General features: G+C 39.3%; 1 protein-coding gene across 39 annotated transcripts in view; it reads left to right on the top strand.

Moving 5' to 3' along the window:
• NRXN1 (neurexin 1) overlaps window positions 1–10,768 on the top strand; it is a 674,512-nt gene extending 663,744 nt beyond the window's left edge. For all 39 annotated transcript variants that reach the window (XM_068186598.1, XM_068186597.1, XM_068186587.1 and 36 more), the window contains one exon: window positions 7,844–10,768. In XM_068186598.1, the coding sequence (XP_068042699.1) occupies window positions 7,844–8,151 (308 nt within the window). In that variant the 3' untranslated portion in view covers window positions 8,152–10,768. The remainder of the gene's footprint in view (window positions 1–7,843) is intronic.
• The last annotated feature ends 9,326 nt before the right edge of the window (window positions 10,769–20,094 follow it).

Below are 20,094 nucleotides of genomic sequence, written 5' to 3'. Positions count from 1 at the left end.
CGAGTTCCATTAATTTTCATGTCAATCTGCTTTAAAAATCCCAAATTAAAGTGTATAATCCTAAATATTTGTCTTTTAAATCAAGTTTAAACTTAGGATCAAGAGTGCACATAGACTGTTGAATAAATAAATGAGTTCTAGTTTGTTTGAAATTAGTCTATGTGTTACTGGTGCCTTGATTGATGCAACCTCATTGTTTTCCTTGAGCTACACTTCATTCTGGTTTGATTTGCTACACAAAAGTGCATGTATTTTCTTGCAGACTGTGGACACGATACTGAAACTGTTTCCTGTAGCTTTGTGATGCATATGCATTGAATCTCTTCTTTTTGTGAAGGAAACTCACTTTTCCACAGTACTATTTTTCATCCTTGTTTTCATGAAAAAGGTAGAAGAAAGACCATATTTTGCAAAGGTAGGAGAAGGTTTATAGCCGAAATACTGGCCTGAATTAGCATCGTATTGCTCAGTTTCTATGCCAAGGCTTTCTCGGACCAAACTTGAGCAATAAGATGTTAAACCAGGTCTTTCAAATTCTATAGGAAATTTCCAATACCTGATAAATTAAATTAATACGGTGCTCTAGAGCAGTTGGTGCCTGCCAGCAGCAGGTTCTCAAACCAGTAACCATCATACCAGGCTGCTGGCAGTGAACTGGTTTGCTGACCCCTCTGCCAGACAAGGGAAACAAGAACAATTTGTAAACTTCTTGCTGGTCTTTTCCAGCAGCCAGTGGAGTGTGAACACCCATTAGCTGTTGCCCACCAAGTACTAAGGATGCTGCTACTAATTTTCAACCCCTTGCTCGCAGCTGATTTAAACCTGTGCAGAAGCACTGGGGTATTGTAGTGTGTGAGTCGTGTAATTTGACAGCCTGCAAAGTGGCAGGAGAATGCTGACAAGATTGAGAACTAGGTATTCTCCAAGGATGTTGCTCATAAATGGAAGCAGGAAAAATTCAAGGCAAAAGTTACCTATAATGAGGGTGCAGGTAACCTGAAATAGTCTAACCTTAGGCTATCTCCTTCTGACTATATAAAGAACTGAATGAAACCTTCCTCTGCTGTGTTGACATGCTATTCTATATAGGTTTCAAAACCAGCCCTTCTCCTGAGGTTAAGGGCTATGGTCTAGATCTGGGACTTTGATGGTTTAAATGTGAACTGGCTTGAACAGTAGCTTCAGATCTAGAATACATCATATGTTGTGAATGTACCCTTTAAAAAGTTTCAGAAAAGGGCCAAATGAAAGATGAAATATGATTCTTGTGTTCTTGTGAGAACACAAGAATTATATTCTGAAATGAAACAAAGCTTTATAGATATCTCAAACTTTTTGAGTGTGCCAGCATCAGAGACACCAGAATTGTTTTATAGACTATGATGAGAAAAGCAAAGAAAAACAGGGCAGTCTTATTAATTTTAATAATTTTATCAGGAGAAGAAGAACATTAATTAAATCAAATGTAATTTATATCCATCCTGAATTCCACTTGTCTTTTTCTTCCCACTCCAAGAGAAGCATGTATGGTTTAGGCAGTAATAGGATTCAGGCTGAACAAGTGTAGCTGTTGAATTTGAGCCTTTGGGTAGCAGGAGTAGTTCAGTATTTATAGCAGCTGCACCCCCAGCATGTGTGCAAGTATGTTCTGGACATCTTGAAAGCCTGGCCCCTTCTTCTCCCAGGCATATTATCAACTTTGTCAGTAATGGGTCTGACTTGATGACAGCGTTTGGAGCAAATTGAATGCTGTGCTTTCTGTTTCAACATTCAAGCCATATATATATATATATATATAATGTTTGTGGCATAAACATTTATCTCTTCATGTAGTAGCTGCTTAGTGAAGGAGGAAAATCAGGGAATCACCCACAGCTGTGAGATGAATGTGGGTGTCTGCACCTCCAGCTCATTTAATGAGCAAGAATCATTCCACGCTCTGCAGGCCAAGCCAGCAGATTCCCCACGCTTTACAACTACATTTTGGTATTCTGCTGAAAACTGGTTCCTAGATAAGGAGGTTTGGGATTTTTTGCCTTTTTTAAAATGAGATGACAATGTTAAAAATAGCAAGCAATGAAACCTTGATCTGGCAAAGCTCATAGCAAAACTTTTCCTGAAGTCGGTGGAGCCCAAATGTCACAGTTTTGGTTCAATGCAGCCAATCTTACTGTTAGCTGCCACCAAAAACTTATGTTTCCAGTGCCCCTGCTCTTTTCCTGCTTTAACACTGAGTCTTCAGGGAGCAGGAGCAGCAACGCAGTGAGCAAATGATCCCAGTTTAGCTGTCTGAACTGGTGTCCCACAATTGCAGCAGCTTAGCTCTAGCTTGAAAACATGCTGTCAGTACTGTAATATTTCTGTTTTGTCTTCCTTTTGTTATCTTAATTGCAAAAGCTTTTGCCCCTCCCGCCCCCCCACAACTTAGGAATATTTCAATTTAAAAAATAGACTAACTACTGACTCTGCCAGTCAGTCAAAACTTCTGAAACAAAGTACCAAATTACCAAAGAGTTCTCAGAATACGCACAAAACCAGGAAAATAACTTCACATAGAAAATAAGTAAGGAGAGATCCAAAGCTGAATGACAAATACAGAAGTAGGGAGAGGTAGGATGCCTGAACTGGTAAAAGGAGAAAGAATCCTTGTTTGGAGAGAAGGAATACTAAAAGAGAAGCAATGCAACTGATATGTTAAAATATACTAACGAAAAGGGTAAAACCACAAGGATGAAGGCTGCTAAAAACATCAGGTGATATATTGCTTTACATTCTCTATTTTGGCTAAAATGAAATCTAGCTTTGTGGAAAATATTTTCACAAAAGCTTCTTACAAAACTGTGAAATATTCCCCTCAGCACTGCAAAACATGGTAACTCCTAAACCCCATTGATTTGGTATGCTCCCTCAGCTGGCACTGCACAACCAACTATCCTACCTCCCTTTAGACTTGTGATGACATTTTAAAAGGTTGAGAAAACAACCTTCCACCTCTCGGCCACAGGGGAAAAAGAAGTTACTTGCAAAACCTGCAGTCCTAAGGAGCTGGTAGGATTTGTAAATGATTCGAAGTCAATATATGGCAAATCATTAGACTTGGAAATAAGCACTCTGCTCAGTGCAGAGAGAATGTTTAGCTTCTTAGCAAAGCAATCCTTTTTAGCTGTGGATGCTGTTCTACTGCTAGACTATTTTTATAACAAGCTAAGTTAGTTGATGTCACTTTAGAGGTATCTTAACACGTTATATCCTGGGTTTGCACACCAAAGAATAGGAGAGATACCTTAAAAATTTTCCTTTAAACACAAGTCTACAGCAGACTCTCATGCTGGTTTTGAAGCTGGGCTGCATCTCTCCCAGCTCTGCAGAGGAAGTGCTGAGGTTTGTTTTTCAGAGGTATTCGCTGTAAAGAGGTGCTGAAATTGCAGCGAGCTCAGAAACCAGTTCACCAGATTCCAACAATGCTGCAGAAAATCGACCACAAACAGGTCTACAATGATAGCACACACGGTGAAAATTAATATGTGTCCCGTAAATAATTGCCTTCATGCCTCATTGCAAATGCAGTAGTTAAACATTTCTGTCTTGTGAGTAATTTCCTATTCACAGTTTGTGGGAAGGCATAAATGTAAAGAAAACAGGCTTTGGCATCCTTTTGTCTTTTTTTGTTTTGTTTTGTTTTTCAGTCTGCTAATTTCAATTCGCAAACACCACGGGAACCTGCAATTCCAATTTTCTTTTCGCACTATTAATGAAAACTGGGCACTGAAAATAGTTAGATTTTTTTCCCCCTCTAAATCTTAAACCACTTAGAAATACAGTCAAGAATAATAACTTTCTAATCCATTATTACACAATGTAAAACTGTGCTCAATTGCTATTATTTCATGCAAAGTTTTTCATAAGTGGTAGAAGAGGCTTTTAGAACTCAGTTTTTTCTAAGCTGGTCTTTGAGGCAGTACAAAAACACTGACTGTGTGCTGTTGAGAGGAAGAGCTGTGCATCAGAGAAGTTGTTTTAAGAAGGAATCCTTGCACCACAAGATGACAATCATTTCCTCTCACTGTTATTGGCAAGGTTTGAGCATATTTAGTGCCTTTATGATTTTGTCTTGTTCCTAATGAAACCAACCTCAATTTATTGTTTTAATAAATAGATAGTTTCAGGGTTTGGGTTTTGGGTGTATTTTTGATACAACCCTTTACTCTTAAAAATCAGAGTAATATTTTATGTCATTTAATCTTAACATCCTCCAGTAAGGTATTTCAGTTCTCATTTACAGAAAGATGTCTAGGATGAAGTTAATATCGTTTTCATGCTGCAGACACTAAGAGTGGCTGCAGCTGAGTAAGAGACAAGGTTACCTGCAGACACACCTCTGCTGCTGTAACAGGAGCCAATGACTCTGCCTGGTTCAGATACCAAGATGCTGGGAAGAAAACTGCATCCAATGTTTCCCAAAGAGGTGGGAAGCAAAAAGCGCAATTTCTGTAAATTTATAATCTTCGTTTGCTCTCCACTGAGATCATCTGCCATTCCTTGCAATAGTTCCTGTCTTGCAGGGGGAAAATATAGGTAAATTCCCCTTGGAATTGACTCCATTCTTAGTCAAAGGTACTGCTTAAATAGAAGGCAGCTGTTTCTGCAATGTCATGGATGTGGATTTATTTATTTATATGGACTTCAGAAGAAATTAAGGCTGGCTTTTTTCCAGTGGCCCTTTCCTCCCTGTGTCTCAGAATAGGACTCTTGCTTTGGTGTGTAACCCATTAGCTGTTCCTATCTAGCAGGCTCACTGACAAACCTATATACTTTGTAAAACTTTTCTATTTCCCTCATTTGTCTGGAGAGGCCCTGCTAGGTTAAAAACATATTTTAATGTAAATGGAACAAAAATAGCAAGTCCTTTTCCTTGCTGAATTGCTCCTTTTCCAGAAGTACAAACAAATGCAACAACAGATGCTTTGAAATGTTATATGTTTGAATAACATCAATGTAGTGGTTGAATATTTCTCAGACAGATGGGTTAAATGATATAATTGTGAAAACATTCTTAAAATAAAAGGAAGCCATCAGGTGAGAGGCAGGAATTTAGGTAACATTGAAAAATATACCATAGATATTTCTTTTAGGTTGCAATATTAGAATGAGCAAGCTGTTAACTGTCATTTAGTAGGCATTAATTGTAAAGTTAGTTGACAGTATTTGGCCCAAATGTATGTATCTTAAAGAGAAAGAGCAGCTGTTAATCCATCAGGTATTGACAGTGTATTCAGGGGCTTCTATTATTTCTCAGACAGAAATTAATTTCCTGAAATCACATACAGTAAGATAAGACTCTGTCTCATTTTCACTCACTATGGAAATGCTCAGTCTTTGTTCTGCACACAATGCATTGTCTCTAGTAAAACAGTAAATGACACCCTAGGTGTAAAAGAATTTCCATTTTCTACAGTAGCTACAATGAACTAACAGGATCTGAACCAGTCACTGACTACTTTGGAACAGGGCACCTTTCTTAGTAGGGTGGCATCTGCCCTGAAATGACAAAAACCTTCAAGATCTCTTGTGTCACCATAGAAAGTAACAACTGCACCTACTCATAACAAGTAAGAACTTTCAGAAGGGTACAAAAAGTTAAAAAACTATTTGATATGGGTTTTTTTTTGAATTTTACAGTTTTGCCTCTGTTCTTTCAGCTGAACAAAATGTCAGCTTCTTTAAACATGTTTGAAATAACTGCCAGGAGGAGGTGTTTCAGCAGTAAGAACACAAATCACCAATAAGCAAATGATGAGTAATACCAGAGTGGAGAAGGAACTTATTCTTTTGGGGAGTTGTGGCTTTTTTGCTACCTTTTATTATTCATAGGCCAATTGTAGATGTCTGTAGCTGGTGGCTGCTTTCAATACCGGTTGTCCAAACTTATTGCAATTTTTTGCCCAGTGTTGCTATTTTGACTAGCATTATCTTTAATTTAGCATTCTTAAAATCTTCATTGTCCTATTATGCCTTTACAGTGCCTAAAGAAGTGACTATGGAGCACAGTGTGCTTTTGTGGACTTTGAGCAGGATGCTTTTCTAACACACCTCAGCACAATGCTACCTGTAGGCACGCCCTGATAAAGTTAGCATCATGAATATACTGTAAAGCTAGCATTTAGTGCTTTTGGTTAGCATCTATATTTTACTGGTTGAATTTTTAGCCATCCATAATGATGCATAAATGCAGTTTCTCTAAGCCAGCCTGGCTCTCCTGAGCTCAGCCAAAGGTGGCAGTGCTGAGGACACACAGCCTCCCAGAAGTTTGGAAATGCTGGTATCATCAGAGGAATACTGCATAAACCCAGATAACTTCATTTTTGTCCATGACACTTGTTAGGGTAGAGAGGATCCATCTCAGCTATCACCACTTTAATTGATTCTATCCAAAGATCTGCCTCCCCTCCTGCTGGAAATTCAACAAAGAAAGGAGATCATGGGAAACACAAAAGCACTGTGTGTGCTGAGAGCGTTTAAACTATAAATTCCTCATGGAATTAGGGTTTCATTCCTCATGGCTGTGCAAGGGGACACAATATGCCAGACAATGCAATAGTTTGTATCAAGAAGATTTTCCAGTGTGAAGACATAGGTCAGTTCTATTCATATCACAGCTGAAAAGACCAGAGTCTGGCCTCTGAGGTGGGTTCTCAGGAGGCTGAGTCCTTGCTGTGTGCAATTTGAGAGGTTTTCTTGGGGCATAAAGCTATCCTTGAAGGAACATCTGATAATGGCATCAATGATGAAAAGAGGGAATGGGAGAAGTTGAGTGAAAAAGTGCTCTGAAGTGTAGCCACATTGAAGGAGGACTCTGAAGTAGAAAATAGGAGGTAGGTTTGGATAGCCCTCTAAATGCGCTAAGAGTAAATATAATTAATTTTAAAAAATAAAAGAAAATATTAGAAGGAAAGGAGAAAGTGAGAATATTGGTGAGGGAAGTGTACAGGAGAGCTGAGGATACCTTATTTGTAGTGAGTTTCTTGGCTGCTTTCAGCCATTTTATTTTTTTTTCCTCCATTCTGCCTTATCATCACTGACTTCTCAATAAATTCTATGGTGTCACTTTTTGTTCCTTACAGAAGGAGAGGGAGAGGGAAGTCCTTTCCTCTGAGATGTTCATGTCCCTGTATTTAAATTGTGGCACACCAGTTATTTCACATTATTTGCTTAACAACACACTGGGACAGATTTGAAGGCTAGAAAGAGACGTTCTTTGCTGTCCTTTTCCTTGTTTAAAAGCCTGAAAAAGGCATGGGCTGCAACTGGTTTTGGACTGGTAGAGGGGGGCCACTGATGCTTTGTGAAGGCTGACCTAGAACAGAGACTAGATGGAGCTAAAGAATAGAGCAGGGATTTATTAAGAGGCCTCAGTAGATCCACCTTGGGCAGCACAACCCAAAATGGCCAAAAGAAAAAAAAAAGGACCACCAGTCATGGGGTCTCACACTTTTATAAGTTCTGGTGCATTAGCATATTAGAGCTAATTCTCCAATTACAGCTCCAGCCCATGAAGTCCCATCCTTGTTTTTCTCTCTTTGGCCCAGCACTGTTAATGTTCTTGGGCCTGAGATCTGGATCGGCTGTCCTTGGGTAGAGGACATCCGTAGCTAGAGAAGGAATTGTTTGGTCTCCCTACTCTGTGGAGACAGCTTACTCTCCCCACATATGAAGCCTAGACTTACACACTAAAGCAGCACAGAATCTGAAAAGTATAAAAGCTGGCCGTAGCAGCAGACATGACTGACTGCTCCCTGTGCAAACTCAAGGATAACCTCTCCTTTCTTTCATTATCTACCCACAGCAAACCCCACCAGGGCAGGAGGAGGAAGGGAGTACCCCGGCTCGTCCGAGGTGATCCGTGAATCCAGCAGCACGACGGGCATGGTGGTCGGGATCGTGGCGGCGGCGGCGCTGTGCATCCTCATCCTCCTGTATGCCATGTACAAGTACAGGAATCGAGACGAAGGGTCCTACCACGTGGATGAGAGTCGAAACTACATCAGTAACTCAGCACAATCCAACGGGGCTGTGATCAAGGAGAAACAGCCCAACAGCGCTAAAAGTTCCAACAAAAACAAGAAAAATAAGGATAAGGAGTACTATGTCTGATCTCAACATCTAAAAGAACGCTTGTATAGAAATAGTCTTCATTTTATCTGAGACATAATACAAACTTATTTACTTTACTTTTTATGAAGCACATTCAAAAACAAACAGAAAAGACAGGGAATGCAATCAGAAAGGAAAGACTGTTTTTAAAAACAAGCATTTCATGCTCTTGTTTTTCAGAAACAGGAGCTGATAAATTCCCTAACATCCACAGTGTTTTCATTTACTCTGCCTGTCTTTATGTTGCTGGAACGTTTCTGAAAGACAATGATGACACCACGCACTCATAAAGCAAGGAGTATTGCTACAACATCGAGGCACAATATGAAAAAAAAATCAAATTAAAAAAAAACAAAACAGGAAAAAAAAAAGAAAAAAGAAGCTACCTATGATTCTGGATTTAGCCAAAGTGCTAGCGCTTTCTTGAGAAGTAAGTTAGTCTTATTGTCAGAGAAGACTGTCATTATATATGGTGACTCAACAAGCAAACATAAAGAGTTTGCCGTCTGGTGCAGTGAAGCAGTGATTGGAAACTTGCATTTTGAAAAAAAGTGCTGGCTTTTCTGAAGACTTATGTAGAAATACTTTCAAAAAGCCCCTTTCTGGTTGTGAGGAAAATAGTATGGAGGCCTTATTTTCAAAAACAAAAACAAAAATCTGGAATATAAGGCACATTTCCACAAAAATATTAAAAAAAAAAAAAGAAAAAAAAAAAAGAAAAACAAGAGGGCATAGATGCAATCATTGGGAAATTTTCATGCACGCTTAATATGTTATTACATATGTTTATATAAAAACACATCTATATGTGCTTTCTGGACTGTGATAAGTGATGTTTTATAGCCTGTTGTATAGAAAATGCAAACTATATCTGCTCTTCAGCCATTTTTGGTAAACTCAATGTTATAAGTGTTGCTAGGTATAGAGAGTTTTATGACATCTGGAGCAACAGACATTCTTCAGTTTTTTTGCAGCCATTATAAATTGTCCCAGACTTTTTCCCCTTTTTTTTTTTTTTTTTTTATTTTTAATTTACAGTGTAGTGGTTATACAAAGGGGGATGTGTATGAATGTATATAAGAGTCAGCTAATTTTTTTCTTACCTGTACAGCTCTATTATGTTGCAATTAAGTTTCAGTAGTTTGTATGAAAGAAGTGGACTAGAAAGCAAAAATATATCTCAACTGTAATTTGTCTACTCCCTCCTCTCCCCATCTCTTGCTCCTGATATGCATCAATGAAGTTGATCAGAATGGCCAATTTTCCTAGAATATACATTCATTAATTAGCTAAATATTTAGTGACTTAAACTGGCCTTTGGCTTCCAGTCAAAGCTTCACTATTGGAGAGCATGGTTTGCCTCACAGAAACCTTGTTCTTAGAAATTACGAGAATGATGAGTTTCTTGAGAATCTTAGGAAGTATCATATAGTGTTTATCTGGCATTCATAATGAAGAACAGCTACTACAGCACTGGGTGGTAAAAGATCTAAAAATACCCATTGTAGTTATCCAGGCTGATTCTATTGCAGAATTTATCCCTTTCTCCAAAAAGGAAATACTCTTGAGGTGCACGATAGTATTTTTCAATGGTGGGCATTTTGACATATGAAAAAGTATTTTTAGCTAAGTTGATTGTGTAGTATTGCAAGACATCATAACCAGACAGATATAAGTTCATTATGTTTTAAAGTGGCACAGCTTATCTTGCATATATAAAACATTAATGCATTTTAGTTAAACACATGAAATGTAATGCTGTAATTTACACGTTAAGTTTGGAAATTTTTTTCTAGTAATATTTCATTAGTTTCACAGCAATAAATCATAACATTTTATTTACACAGAAGTTCAAAGGGAATACATTAGACAGAAAGAGGGTAGTTCAATAGAAATCAACCAAATCATCAGAAGGCCTCCTGGGAGGGATATAGATATTCACAATTTACAGACAAGAAGGAGAAATTTAAAATTAGCTTTAAACAGCAGACACAAAACATTTTGTTGTGTGTTACTCACTGTAGCTGATGAAAAAAAAGTTGGGAACTGGTACAGCTATCTATCTGGGAGTCAGAGCACTTTAAAAATACATGTAGCTGACATGAAAACACCTCTCTTGAAGTTTGCCAACCACATCAAGGTGTGCCATGTTGCTTTTGTAAAATGACTTTTTATTTTCATTAGCATTTACGCAAAAAATGAAGGAAAAAACCTCACAAAAACCACAAAATCCATCTGATGTTAATTTCTTAGACTGTTGTTCGCCTGTGGCACTCATCATTTCTCCCACCTTTACAAGACAGCTGTACTCAGGGAATGGCAGGGGCAAGGGTGACTGGAGGTCATTGCTGGAAGCAAGAGACTTCAGCTGGAGGGGGGAAAGAAGTTGAAAGCCAGGTGGTGTTCAGATTTCAGTGCTTGAAGATACGTAGAAGAACAAGAATAATCTGTTGACAGGAGACTGGACATGACAGAATATGATTTGGGTGAGATGAAATGGTCTTTTCTGCTTGGTATTGATTGCATTAATGAAATAGCGTTGTCAGGCCAACTTCCAGGCAGTTTGGTAGATCAGTCTTTAACTAAATCCATACATCAAGGAAAAAAAAAAAAGAAATCTGCTACTATTAAAATAAGAAAACACAATTTTAACACTGTTTCTGAAGGTTCTCCTTTTTCCTCTTTAATTTCATAATTTAACAAAAAAAAAAAAAAAGATGGATGTATCAGAAATGCCAGCAAGTGGATTTAAATTTTTTTTTATTTAAAAGCAGCAGCAACAATAAACAAACAGACATAAACCAACTACCTAACATAAAATTGGATCCTTTCTCTATAATAACCTAATTTGTTTGACTGAGATGGCTTCATTTCTATGACTGTATTGTGTTGCCTTTTTTAACAAAACACTAAATAACGTGTGAAACTTTCAACCCTAAGACATCAAAGAGAGGCCCAATGCCCCTAACCTTATAGTGCTTTCTGTGATAGATATTTACAATTTTTTTATTTGTTGCAAGGCCAATTTATTCATTATTGGAAATGCTAAGCAAGTGGAATTTACTGTTTTGTTAATAAAAATGTTTCTTAATACAAATGCTGGCTTGTTTCTTGTCTTGCTCTTAGATTGTGAGTACCTGTTCATCTTGAGGCTGTGAAAAAAATTGGTAAATTGGTATGAAGTTACAGACATTCATGTCAGGAAAAAGTAACCTCAGAGCTCTTTATACACTTCAGTGAAAACCTTGAAGTCTTGGGTTCAACTGGCCCAGTTAGAAAAGTATTAATGACATAATGAATTGGTTTTGGATAGACTTGCTGAGTTTGAAATTTTCTAGTATTTTTTAAATCAAAAAATTAAAAGTCAGTGTTCTCTTCCCCATCTGTATGAAAAAAAGAACTCTCCTTTTTGCCATTTTTTGATTTCTTAGTGGAAATAATGTGGAGGGGAGGGTAAGGTAATGGGATGAAAAGTTAAAACATTTGTTAAAAGTGAAAACATTTTCTCTTGTCTAGAAGATGATTTAAAAAATAATGGGAAAATGAATGTATTTCAGGTCCTTAAAAACATTTCTAAATAATAATTAAAAAATTTCAACCGGAGCTAATCCATTACATAAGTGCTTTCCTCCCTAGCATGGCATTTAAATTCATGGGCAACTTCAAGCAAACATCTAATCCTATTGATTTAAGCAAGTGTCTAAACTTGCCTAAATGTACTGCTGAATGGGGATGGAGTTAAGCTTTTGGATCTAAGCTCCAAATAGAATTTAATTTTGTATCATCTTAAATCACATCAGCAGCTTTTAGACTTCAGTGAGATTTATTCATCTGCTTAATTACGTATAGACTGAAGTATTTTAGATAATTTAAGCTCAGGAATATCTGGAGAAAAACAGTCCCTATCTTCCATTGGTATAAAACACTTTGAAAGTTCTAAACTGCTTTATACTGAGATTAGGTCTTGTGAGTGTACTTAAATACTGAATATTCCATTTAGGAAAATGCTTTATACACATTTGAAGGCGCTATAACAGTAGTGATTTTTGTTCTACTACTACTACTACAAAGAAAACCCCCAACCAAAACCAAAACCAACTGGCATTTAATTATTTTAAATTCTACAATGTATTTGTTCCTTTTTTTTTTTTAATTTACATTTATACTGTGCACTCCCTTTTACCAAAATCCTAATGGCCTCTCGCTACTTGCATCATTCATCATTATCTGGCCACAATAAGTGGTGGCCTCCATCATCAATTATCACTGTGGTCAAGCAGCTGAAAAGCCTTCACAAGATGATGAAAAAAGAGAAAAATCTAAACAGTGCCCCCAAATGTGACTTAGAATAAGGGAACTAAAGCTCACATAGGCTGTAAATGGCAACTGTGTTTGTTAATTCCTCCTGTGTGACTTCTTTATAGTTCAATGAAACAGTTTTAAATTGGGGTTCTGGATCTGATTTTCATTTTGATTATAAAAATTTGCTTTTAAGTTCAGTACAGGCCTGCTTAGAGGTGCTTAGAACTATTTTGCAGGGTCAGGCACTCTTGTCAGTATAATTTTATTTGGAATGCAGGCTATTTGGTTCATTTTAAAGCCCCCACTTTTTTAAAGTCTGCAAATATTTCAATGTTAAAATGTTTCTGGCTCTCATGGGAGTGGGGATGAAGAGAAATCCACAATGCATTTTATTTAATTTATAAATTGATAAATGCTTGGGAACGATAAAACTGCTTGCCTGCCAGCCTCTGATTCATCTGGATGGACTGCAGCTGATTTGGTTGGTCACTACTCTTCATGAAACCAGAAGCATCCCCCACAGGTTAAGCCTTGAACTAGAAATTCCAGAAAAGATACAGATGAGCTCAGTTTTGTCAGACACAGGGCCAGAACCCAACCAGTCCTTACCCCACTTACTTTGGAGGTTTCTTCCTACTGAAGGTCTTTGACAGACTTCAACTCTAACTTCTGTAAAAGAAAGTCTGGCCCCTTGCTTTTTGTCTTTCAGTCACTCGCTGCTGCACAAATATCTTCATTTCACAGAACTACAGAATATGCTGAGCTGGAATGGACCCATCAGGATCTTTGAGTCCAACTCCCAGCCCTGCACAGGACACTGCAAGAGTCACTCCATGTGCCTGAGAGTGTTGTCCAAACACTTCTTGAACTGCCAGGCTTGGTGCTGTGAGCACTGCCCTGGGGAGCTTATTCCAGTGCCCAGCCACCCTCTGGGTGAAAAACCTTTTCCTGATATCCAACCTAAACCTCCCCTGACACCCCTCCATGCCATTCCCTTGGATCACTTCCCTGGTCAGCAGAGAGATCAGATTCTATGCCTCTGCTTCCCTTCACGAGGAAGTTTTAGACCACTGTGTTCAGAACAAACAGGTTTCCATATGAAATGTCCATTGCTCCTCCAGTTGGACTTGGCTGTGGTAGACAATCTTTAAAAAACTGAGGGTTTTTAAAAGAAGAAAAAAGGTGACATAAGGGGTAGAGTTATTTCAAAGGACGTGGGATTTTCAGTGAGTAAATTGCCTTTAAGAACAGTAATTTCATGCTGGCATACACTTGAGAGATTTAGAAATCCAGGTCAGTAATCCTCAAAAACATCCTTTTGGTAAACAATAAAGGCATGAGCTCGTTTATCAGCAAGCACAGGGACCAACAGCAAGGCTATCAAATTGGGAATGTGTCAGTCTGGTTGCAGCAAACAACACAGGGAAATGGAATTTGGGCAGCTAAAAATAACTGTTGGCACACTGTCTGGACTCTTATGAGTGAGTCCAACTACAAGCCAGTAAGCATTTATTGGATGATAAACAGCAAAATACTTCTATTATAGTCCCAGTTTGGGATGCAGCTGAGAGAACAGAGGCACAGGCTGTGGGGCTACTTTGGCTTTTCCAGGACCAGCAGCCAGACTGCTGTTCAGGACTACTGTCCTTCAAGCTGGGGAGCTGGGCAGGCTTCACACAACTGCCTGCTGCACGGCAGCTGATCAGCTGTTTCCAGAAAACCTCCCTTTTCCCTTTGAAGCTGAGATACATTTTCTAGGAATCGTACAGCAGCTTGCTCAGCGGACCACACTGAGCAGCTCCCAGAACACGTCCCACCACAGCCAGCGTCATCTTAAAGAGAACCCGTGGCTGCAGGTCCAGGGGAGAGACCTCCACTCTGTTCAGGATTGCCTTGGCCTCGGGCCCCCCTCAGGATGGGCAGGTGTGAGGAGGGCAGGGCACGAGAGCTGCAGGTGCTGGTGTGGCTACAGAAAGGGGGGGAAATTCAGCCCTGAGGGTCTCTCACAACCAGGACTGCTTGGGCAACCTGCCCCAGGGCTGGTGGCTTGGCAGAGCTAGAGAAGGCACAGGTTTTCCTTAGCAACCAATTGCCTCGAAGGAAAAAAAAATGTTTCTCAAAAAGGTGGTGGTGTAGAGAGTTCAGGAATTTCATTAGGAGTTACTTGAGTGTTCCTTTAGCACTTTCATGCCTGTGCTTCACACCAGAGAGAAGCTCAGGCCTCCTGTATGTGGGGAAGGAAGCCAGGCAGAGAAAACCTCCCACAGGCATTAAACTCACCCCACAACCATATGGGACCCCTAACTTTCTAGCACACCAGGTCTCAAAGGTTTGGACCAGAAAACTGACTCAGGATGAGATCCAGCAACAGACTTCATTAAACCAGAGAGACAGAGATGAGTTTCAGCAGAAGATGTAAAAATCTTAAGAAAATGATAATGCAGACACAAACCCCTGGGAAATCTTACCCTATCTGCCACTGTTTTCTAATCAGCCTTTCAGGTGGTTTAATTCCTTGCTGATTACACCTTTGCAGGTGTAGTCAGGTTTGTTACATCAGCCCACCTGGCAGAAGGGTTGTCCTGCTAGCAGGCACAGAGCTCGCTGGAGTCACCAGGCCCTTCATTCTACATCTGAGCTGGTTCTACAAAGATTTTCTTTTAGATTCAGGATTGCTGGCAACCAATACAGAGATGGATATTTAGTGACTTTTATTTGGTTTGTGGGCAGGTCCAGGGAGTAGGAAAAGAATATCATCCAGTGAGAGAAATGAAGAAAAAAAAACCCCAAAAACCAAGCAGGGCTCGTCTCATGCTTACCAGCAAATCTCCATATAACAAGCAGAGGAATTTCAGGTAATTAATTTAAGTCTTGGTGTGTTGCTGGATGGTGCTTGGGAAAGGCAAGTTTGTGCTCAGTTTTCCTTAAGGCTAAATTTGTTTGGAAGCTCATTTATACCTGTCTTCAGGCTCTTTTTAGGGAAGTCTTTCAAAATGTTGATATTACAAGCACAACAGTCATCACCTACAGCAGTGTCTCATCTATTTTAAGAGCTTTGTCTAAGTATGGGTTGCTGGATTTGACTCATAGATTAGAGTACATCTGCACTAGCAAGCACACCCCAGTAAGAATAAATTTGTAGGTCATGGTAGCTGATGTGGTGGACCTGATGTCCATGTTATATTTCAGGATTTTCTTTGAACCAGTTGTAGTCTGCTCACACAGACTGAGTGCCAATTAGAGGTTAGGTTTGTTCATGCAGTTCATTTAATCTGCAAAGTGTCCAGTCCTTCGTGCAAAGGGCTCTGTGAAGTTAGTTGTAGGGAGTGGGAACAGCTGAGTTACTTCAGAAATGTATGCCTGATCTTAAATAAAACTTTGGTGTTGGAAACATCCTTTGTGCATTGGTATATTCCAGTGAGCTTGTAACAACTCACTGCAAGAAAAGAAAAGTGGGGTATTTTTAGTACCCAGGCCCAAATGACAATTGCTGTTAGACATAAAAGCCTCCCCTGTATTTTCACAAGACTCAGAGTCTTAATTCTGGCCCTCATCTTCCTCTTTAACCACCACACTGCTACATAGCACCCCCTCAATCCTTTTCTTCATAGCTAAAGGAATCACATTTTAAAAGGTCTGTTTCCTTTGAATGGGTTGAGAAAAATATGGAAGTGTTTTTAGGTGGGCACTGTCTGAGAGAGCCACGTCACCAACACTGAGATCAGGTTTTGTGCAATTGTAACTTGGAGAAGTATTGTGGAAGCAAACCTGGAGCTCCTGGAGTGGGTGAACTGGGAGAAAGGGCTGGGGCAGAAATGGATTCAGCCACTGCTCAGAGGAGGAACCACCCCGAACAAATCCAGCCTTTTGGAAACTCTACATCCAGATTTTTCAAGACAGGTCTGCTTTTAAACAGAGTTTTGACAGTCTTCTCTAACACAGTTCTCACCAAAATAAATTCATTCCTGTATGGGAATTAATTGCAATACGTTTGCCAATGTAGTCAGTGTTAAAAATATCATGGGAAACCACAAGAGATTGGGCTACATTTTGGGATCTTTTCTTGTAACTGATGTAGACAGTAAAGCTGCCATTTCCATTAAGACTGAGACTTCATTGCTGCTTTTAACTACAGAGTGATTACACTTCCCCCTGGCACACTGCATATTATTATGAACATTTTATACAAGTATTCTGAATAGTCATCATTAATTCTTTTAGATTTCTAAGTGTTAGGCATCAAAGACTGACAATATAGACTGGTGCTAGAAGATTTTCAAAACTGAGTTCTTGTAAATGACCATATTTGTGTGTAAGTAGCTGCTTATAAGTTTTGTCTAAGTTCTTAAAAGCATCTTGAGAAGTCTATTTTTATTATTAAGTTTTTCCAAAAGTTGATTGATAATTATAGAAAGGAACAGTCTCTGTTAACAGAAGTTTTTTTCCAGGAACAGTTCAGTTTAATTTGAGAACAGTTCAATTCAGCAGCAGGAATATGAATCGATCGTTTTTAGACATATTGAGATTTTGCTATCATCTAAGCCAATTTAGAATTTCAGAGACTTCAGAAATAAACTTGAATTGTTGTTCATCTAATTCTTGGTGCCAGTTACCACATATCCTGGGTGAAGGTTTCAGTGCTTGTGAGGAAAGTTGTGACAATAATCTGGTGCCTTTCTGGGGGGCAGCTTTGCCACACCTGCATGTGAGCACATCTTTGCATCTTATGCTCTTCTGTTCCCCACTGAAAACTTTCAGTGATTACTGATCCCTGCGACCCACTGCACAGACACTGCTGCACTGTAGCAAAGCCCCTGGCTCAAAAGCAGAACTTGGCACTAATACATAATTTTTGAGGCAAAATTCCCATTCATTTCAGTGGGAGGAGGGATTTCTTCTTTTTCTTCCCTCTGGGAGTCCATAGCACCTAAAATAAATCAGTATATTAGAAAGTGCTACAGAAAGCAGATTGAGAGGGAGGCTACATCCCTGAACAAACATCCTGAATGCTGAATAAAGAAAAGCCAATCCAATCACCCTTAAACAAATCTGACTTCTTAAGAGGAACAATAGGCTAGTGTGGATACATAACTTACTTTTGCAGTCCTCAGTGGCCTTTCATAATTTCCTTTTAGTTTGGCAGATTGGTGAGATGTGAAAGCCCTGAAGTTGCAGCCATAAATAATGCAGACTAACAAAATGGGGACTGTACAAACAGGGCAGTTCGGTTCTCAAAACTGTTTTAAAAATCTCTGCAATGTTGTGTATGGTCTGACTGCCAGGCAGGGGGCTAAGACAGCCTGGGATTGAGGGTGGCCCGGAGCTCAGTGCAGGATGGACAGCCCAGCGTTGCTCACAGCTCTGGATTCTGCAGCAGGGAGAAAGACACAGCACCTCTGGAGGCAATGGCAGAGCACCAGCAATTTCATTTTTGTGGGGTGTGTTCACTCTCCACTACAGGGTGATCCCAGGGCTCCACTTGAATCTGATTCATTCACTTCTTTCAGATGCGTGTTGAGCACTGTCAGCTGGAGCTCCTTCACTGAACAACCACGTTTCCTTAGTACTCCCACTATCATCCACCAGGAATTTCTGGAATCAGAGAATTGCTTATGTCACTGCATATGCTTTTCCCTTATGTTTGGCTTTTTGGGTTTGTTTTTTTTTTTGCTTTGATTTTCTTCTAATGCTGGGAAAGAACAATGAAGTGATAATCAATTTTGGGGTAAGTCATAATCATCTTTCAGTCTCATATTATGTAAACAGGTTTCAAATAATTGAGCATTAGGTTGGTAAATCATTCTAATTGGAGTTTTATAGTAATCTGGCAAAATTTACACAAAAGGCCCATAAAAAAGCAATGCCAACAAGGAACCCATTAATACTGTCCAGTCATTTTTTTCTGTTGCTACAGTGGTGTCCATTTCAAGTACCCCAAGTACATGACTCAGACTGCAAAGCCCAAGGCTTTCATTAAAATAACAGTATTTGCATCATATGAAATGTTACTGTAAGAGAGAGTCACTTCTTCTAAGCTTTTTATCCCAGATAAAATTCAATAATTGTCTATTGAATTTTATTCACCAGCATATTGCCATTATTGAGTATGTCTAGAGAGCATTAATTTTCCTAATTTACCTATACCTGTGTAAGGATAAATGTGGAAAGGAATTATAATTTCTGCAGCATCTACTGCTCAGTCTGATCTTGCTGCCTGTACTAGCATGTGTTTGTCCAGGCACAGACACAACTTGTGCATACAAGTACAATTTCAACCCTGCTGGTGTGTTCAGTGGGACAAAGGAAGCAGAAAATCACACTGCAGCAAATACTTCAGTTACTACTTCAATTTTCTATTTGAATTTGCATGGTTCAGGAATAGGTATCTTCTGGATTATCCCAGTTTTCCAGTGTATGCAGTGGGAAACGAAAGCAGGAATGAAAGGAAGATGTTCTTGGTTAACAAGGCTCCTGCTGCAAGCAGAAGTTTTTATCCACCACCAAGCATGGGAGCCATTGCAGAGGTAGAGAGTTCCTGTGTCAGGGTGGGCCAGAATATGTCTTCAGGTTAGCCCACAGGAATAGCAGCCAGTGCAACTTTACAGAAGTTAGGTGTTTGATTCTAGCCTTGCTCAGAGGATTTTATGTCAGCATAACTCTGTGGACTTCATTTCAATTTTTTGTGATTGTACCAACATGAAACTGAGCCCAGCAGTATACGTCCATGTCACCGGGATTTAAAGTTGAGACCTTCCTTCAACCTCACACAATGGAGAAAGTCCCGTTTTCTCTTTTTTTCTTTTTATTTCAGAGGGAACATTAAAGTTCCATTGTTACAGGACTGCAATGCAAAGAATGATAGATGTAATCAAAGGGTATTTTATCTTCCCTTTTTTTTTTTTTCCTTATTAGAAAAGTCAGCAGTTCTGCAGCACTGATTCCTGAAGGTGTATAGCACTACTGTGTTACTACAGCAACAGACAGCACTGACAGGACCAAGCCGTAGATGAACTGGGTCCTTTTGCAAGATCACAACCAAAATGGTGGCAATAAATCTGCTGCATGTAAAGTTGGTGGGATTAAAAGGTTAACAGGATAAATACAATATAGGAAAGCACCTTATTTCACAAAGAATCTTCTGCAGTGCTTTACAGCCCCTCAAGTCAAAACGGGTGGGAGAAATTAAATCAGCCCTTCTAGTTTTGTTTTGCACCGTTTCACAAAGGCTTGTTCCATCTCCTGTTTAGGGACTGAGGCAGATCTCTGAGCAGGTACCTATTCTACAGTAGTAGAAAGGGATATGTCTGAGGGAAGGACAGGAATTCCAAATAGGAGATAATGTAAACTGCCTCATCTTGGATCAGCTGCTTCCTGCCAAATCAGACTGCTCTGCTCTGCTCTCCACCTCCTTAGAGGATATATAAACAGACACATAGGGGAAAGAGGGCAATCTCACCTTCCTTTTTCCTCCCTGCCCTTCATTCCTCTTCCTTCATGAAAGACACAGGATCTCTATTCTTGCTGAAGCACCTTCACTATAAATTAGATTTGTTTCAAACCCTGAGCCCATTTAGGCACCTTAATGCAGTCCAGCTTTCAAAAGCACACAGTTACATGAGCCATTATGATCTGAGCTCTTTA

The sequence above is a fragment of the Anomalospiza imberbis genome, chromosome 3 (genome assembly GCF_031753505.1).
Source record: "Anomalospiza imberbis isolate Cuckoo-Finch-1a 21T00152 chromosome 3, ASM3175350v1, whole genome shotgun sequence".
Classification (NCBI taxonomy): Eukaryota; Metazoa; Chordata; class Aves; order Passeriformes; family Viduidae; genus Anomalospiza; species Anomalospiza imberbis.
The sequence above is the reverse complement of the archived record's forward strand: the minus strand, read 5'-3'. Positions and strand labels throughout refer to the sequence as shown.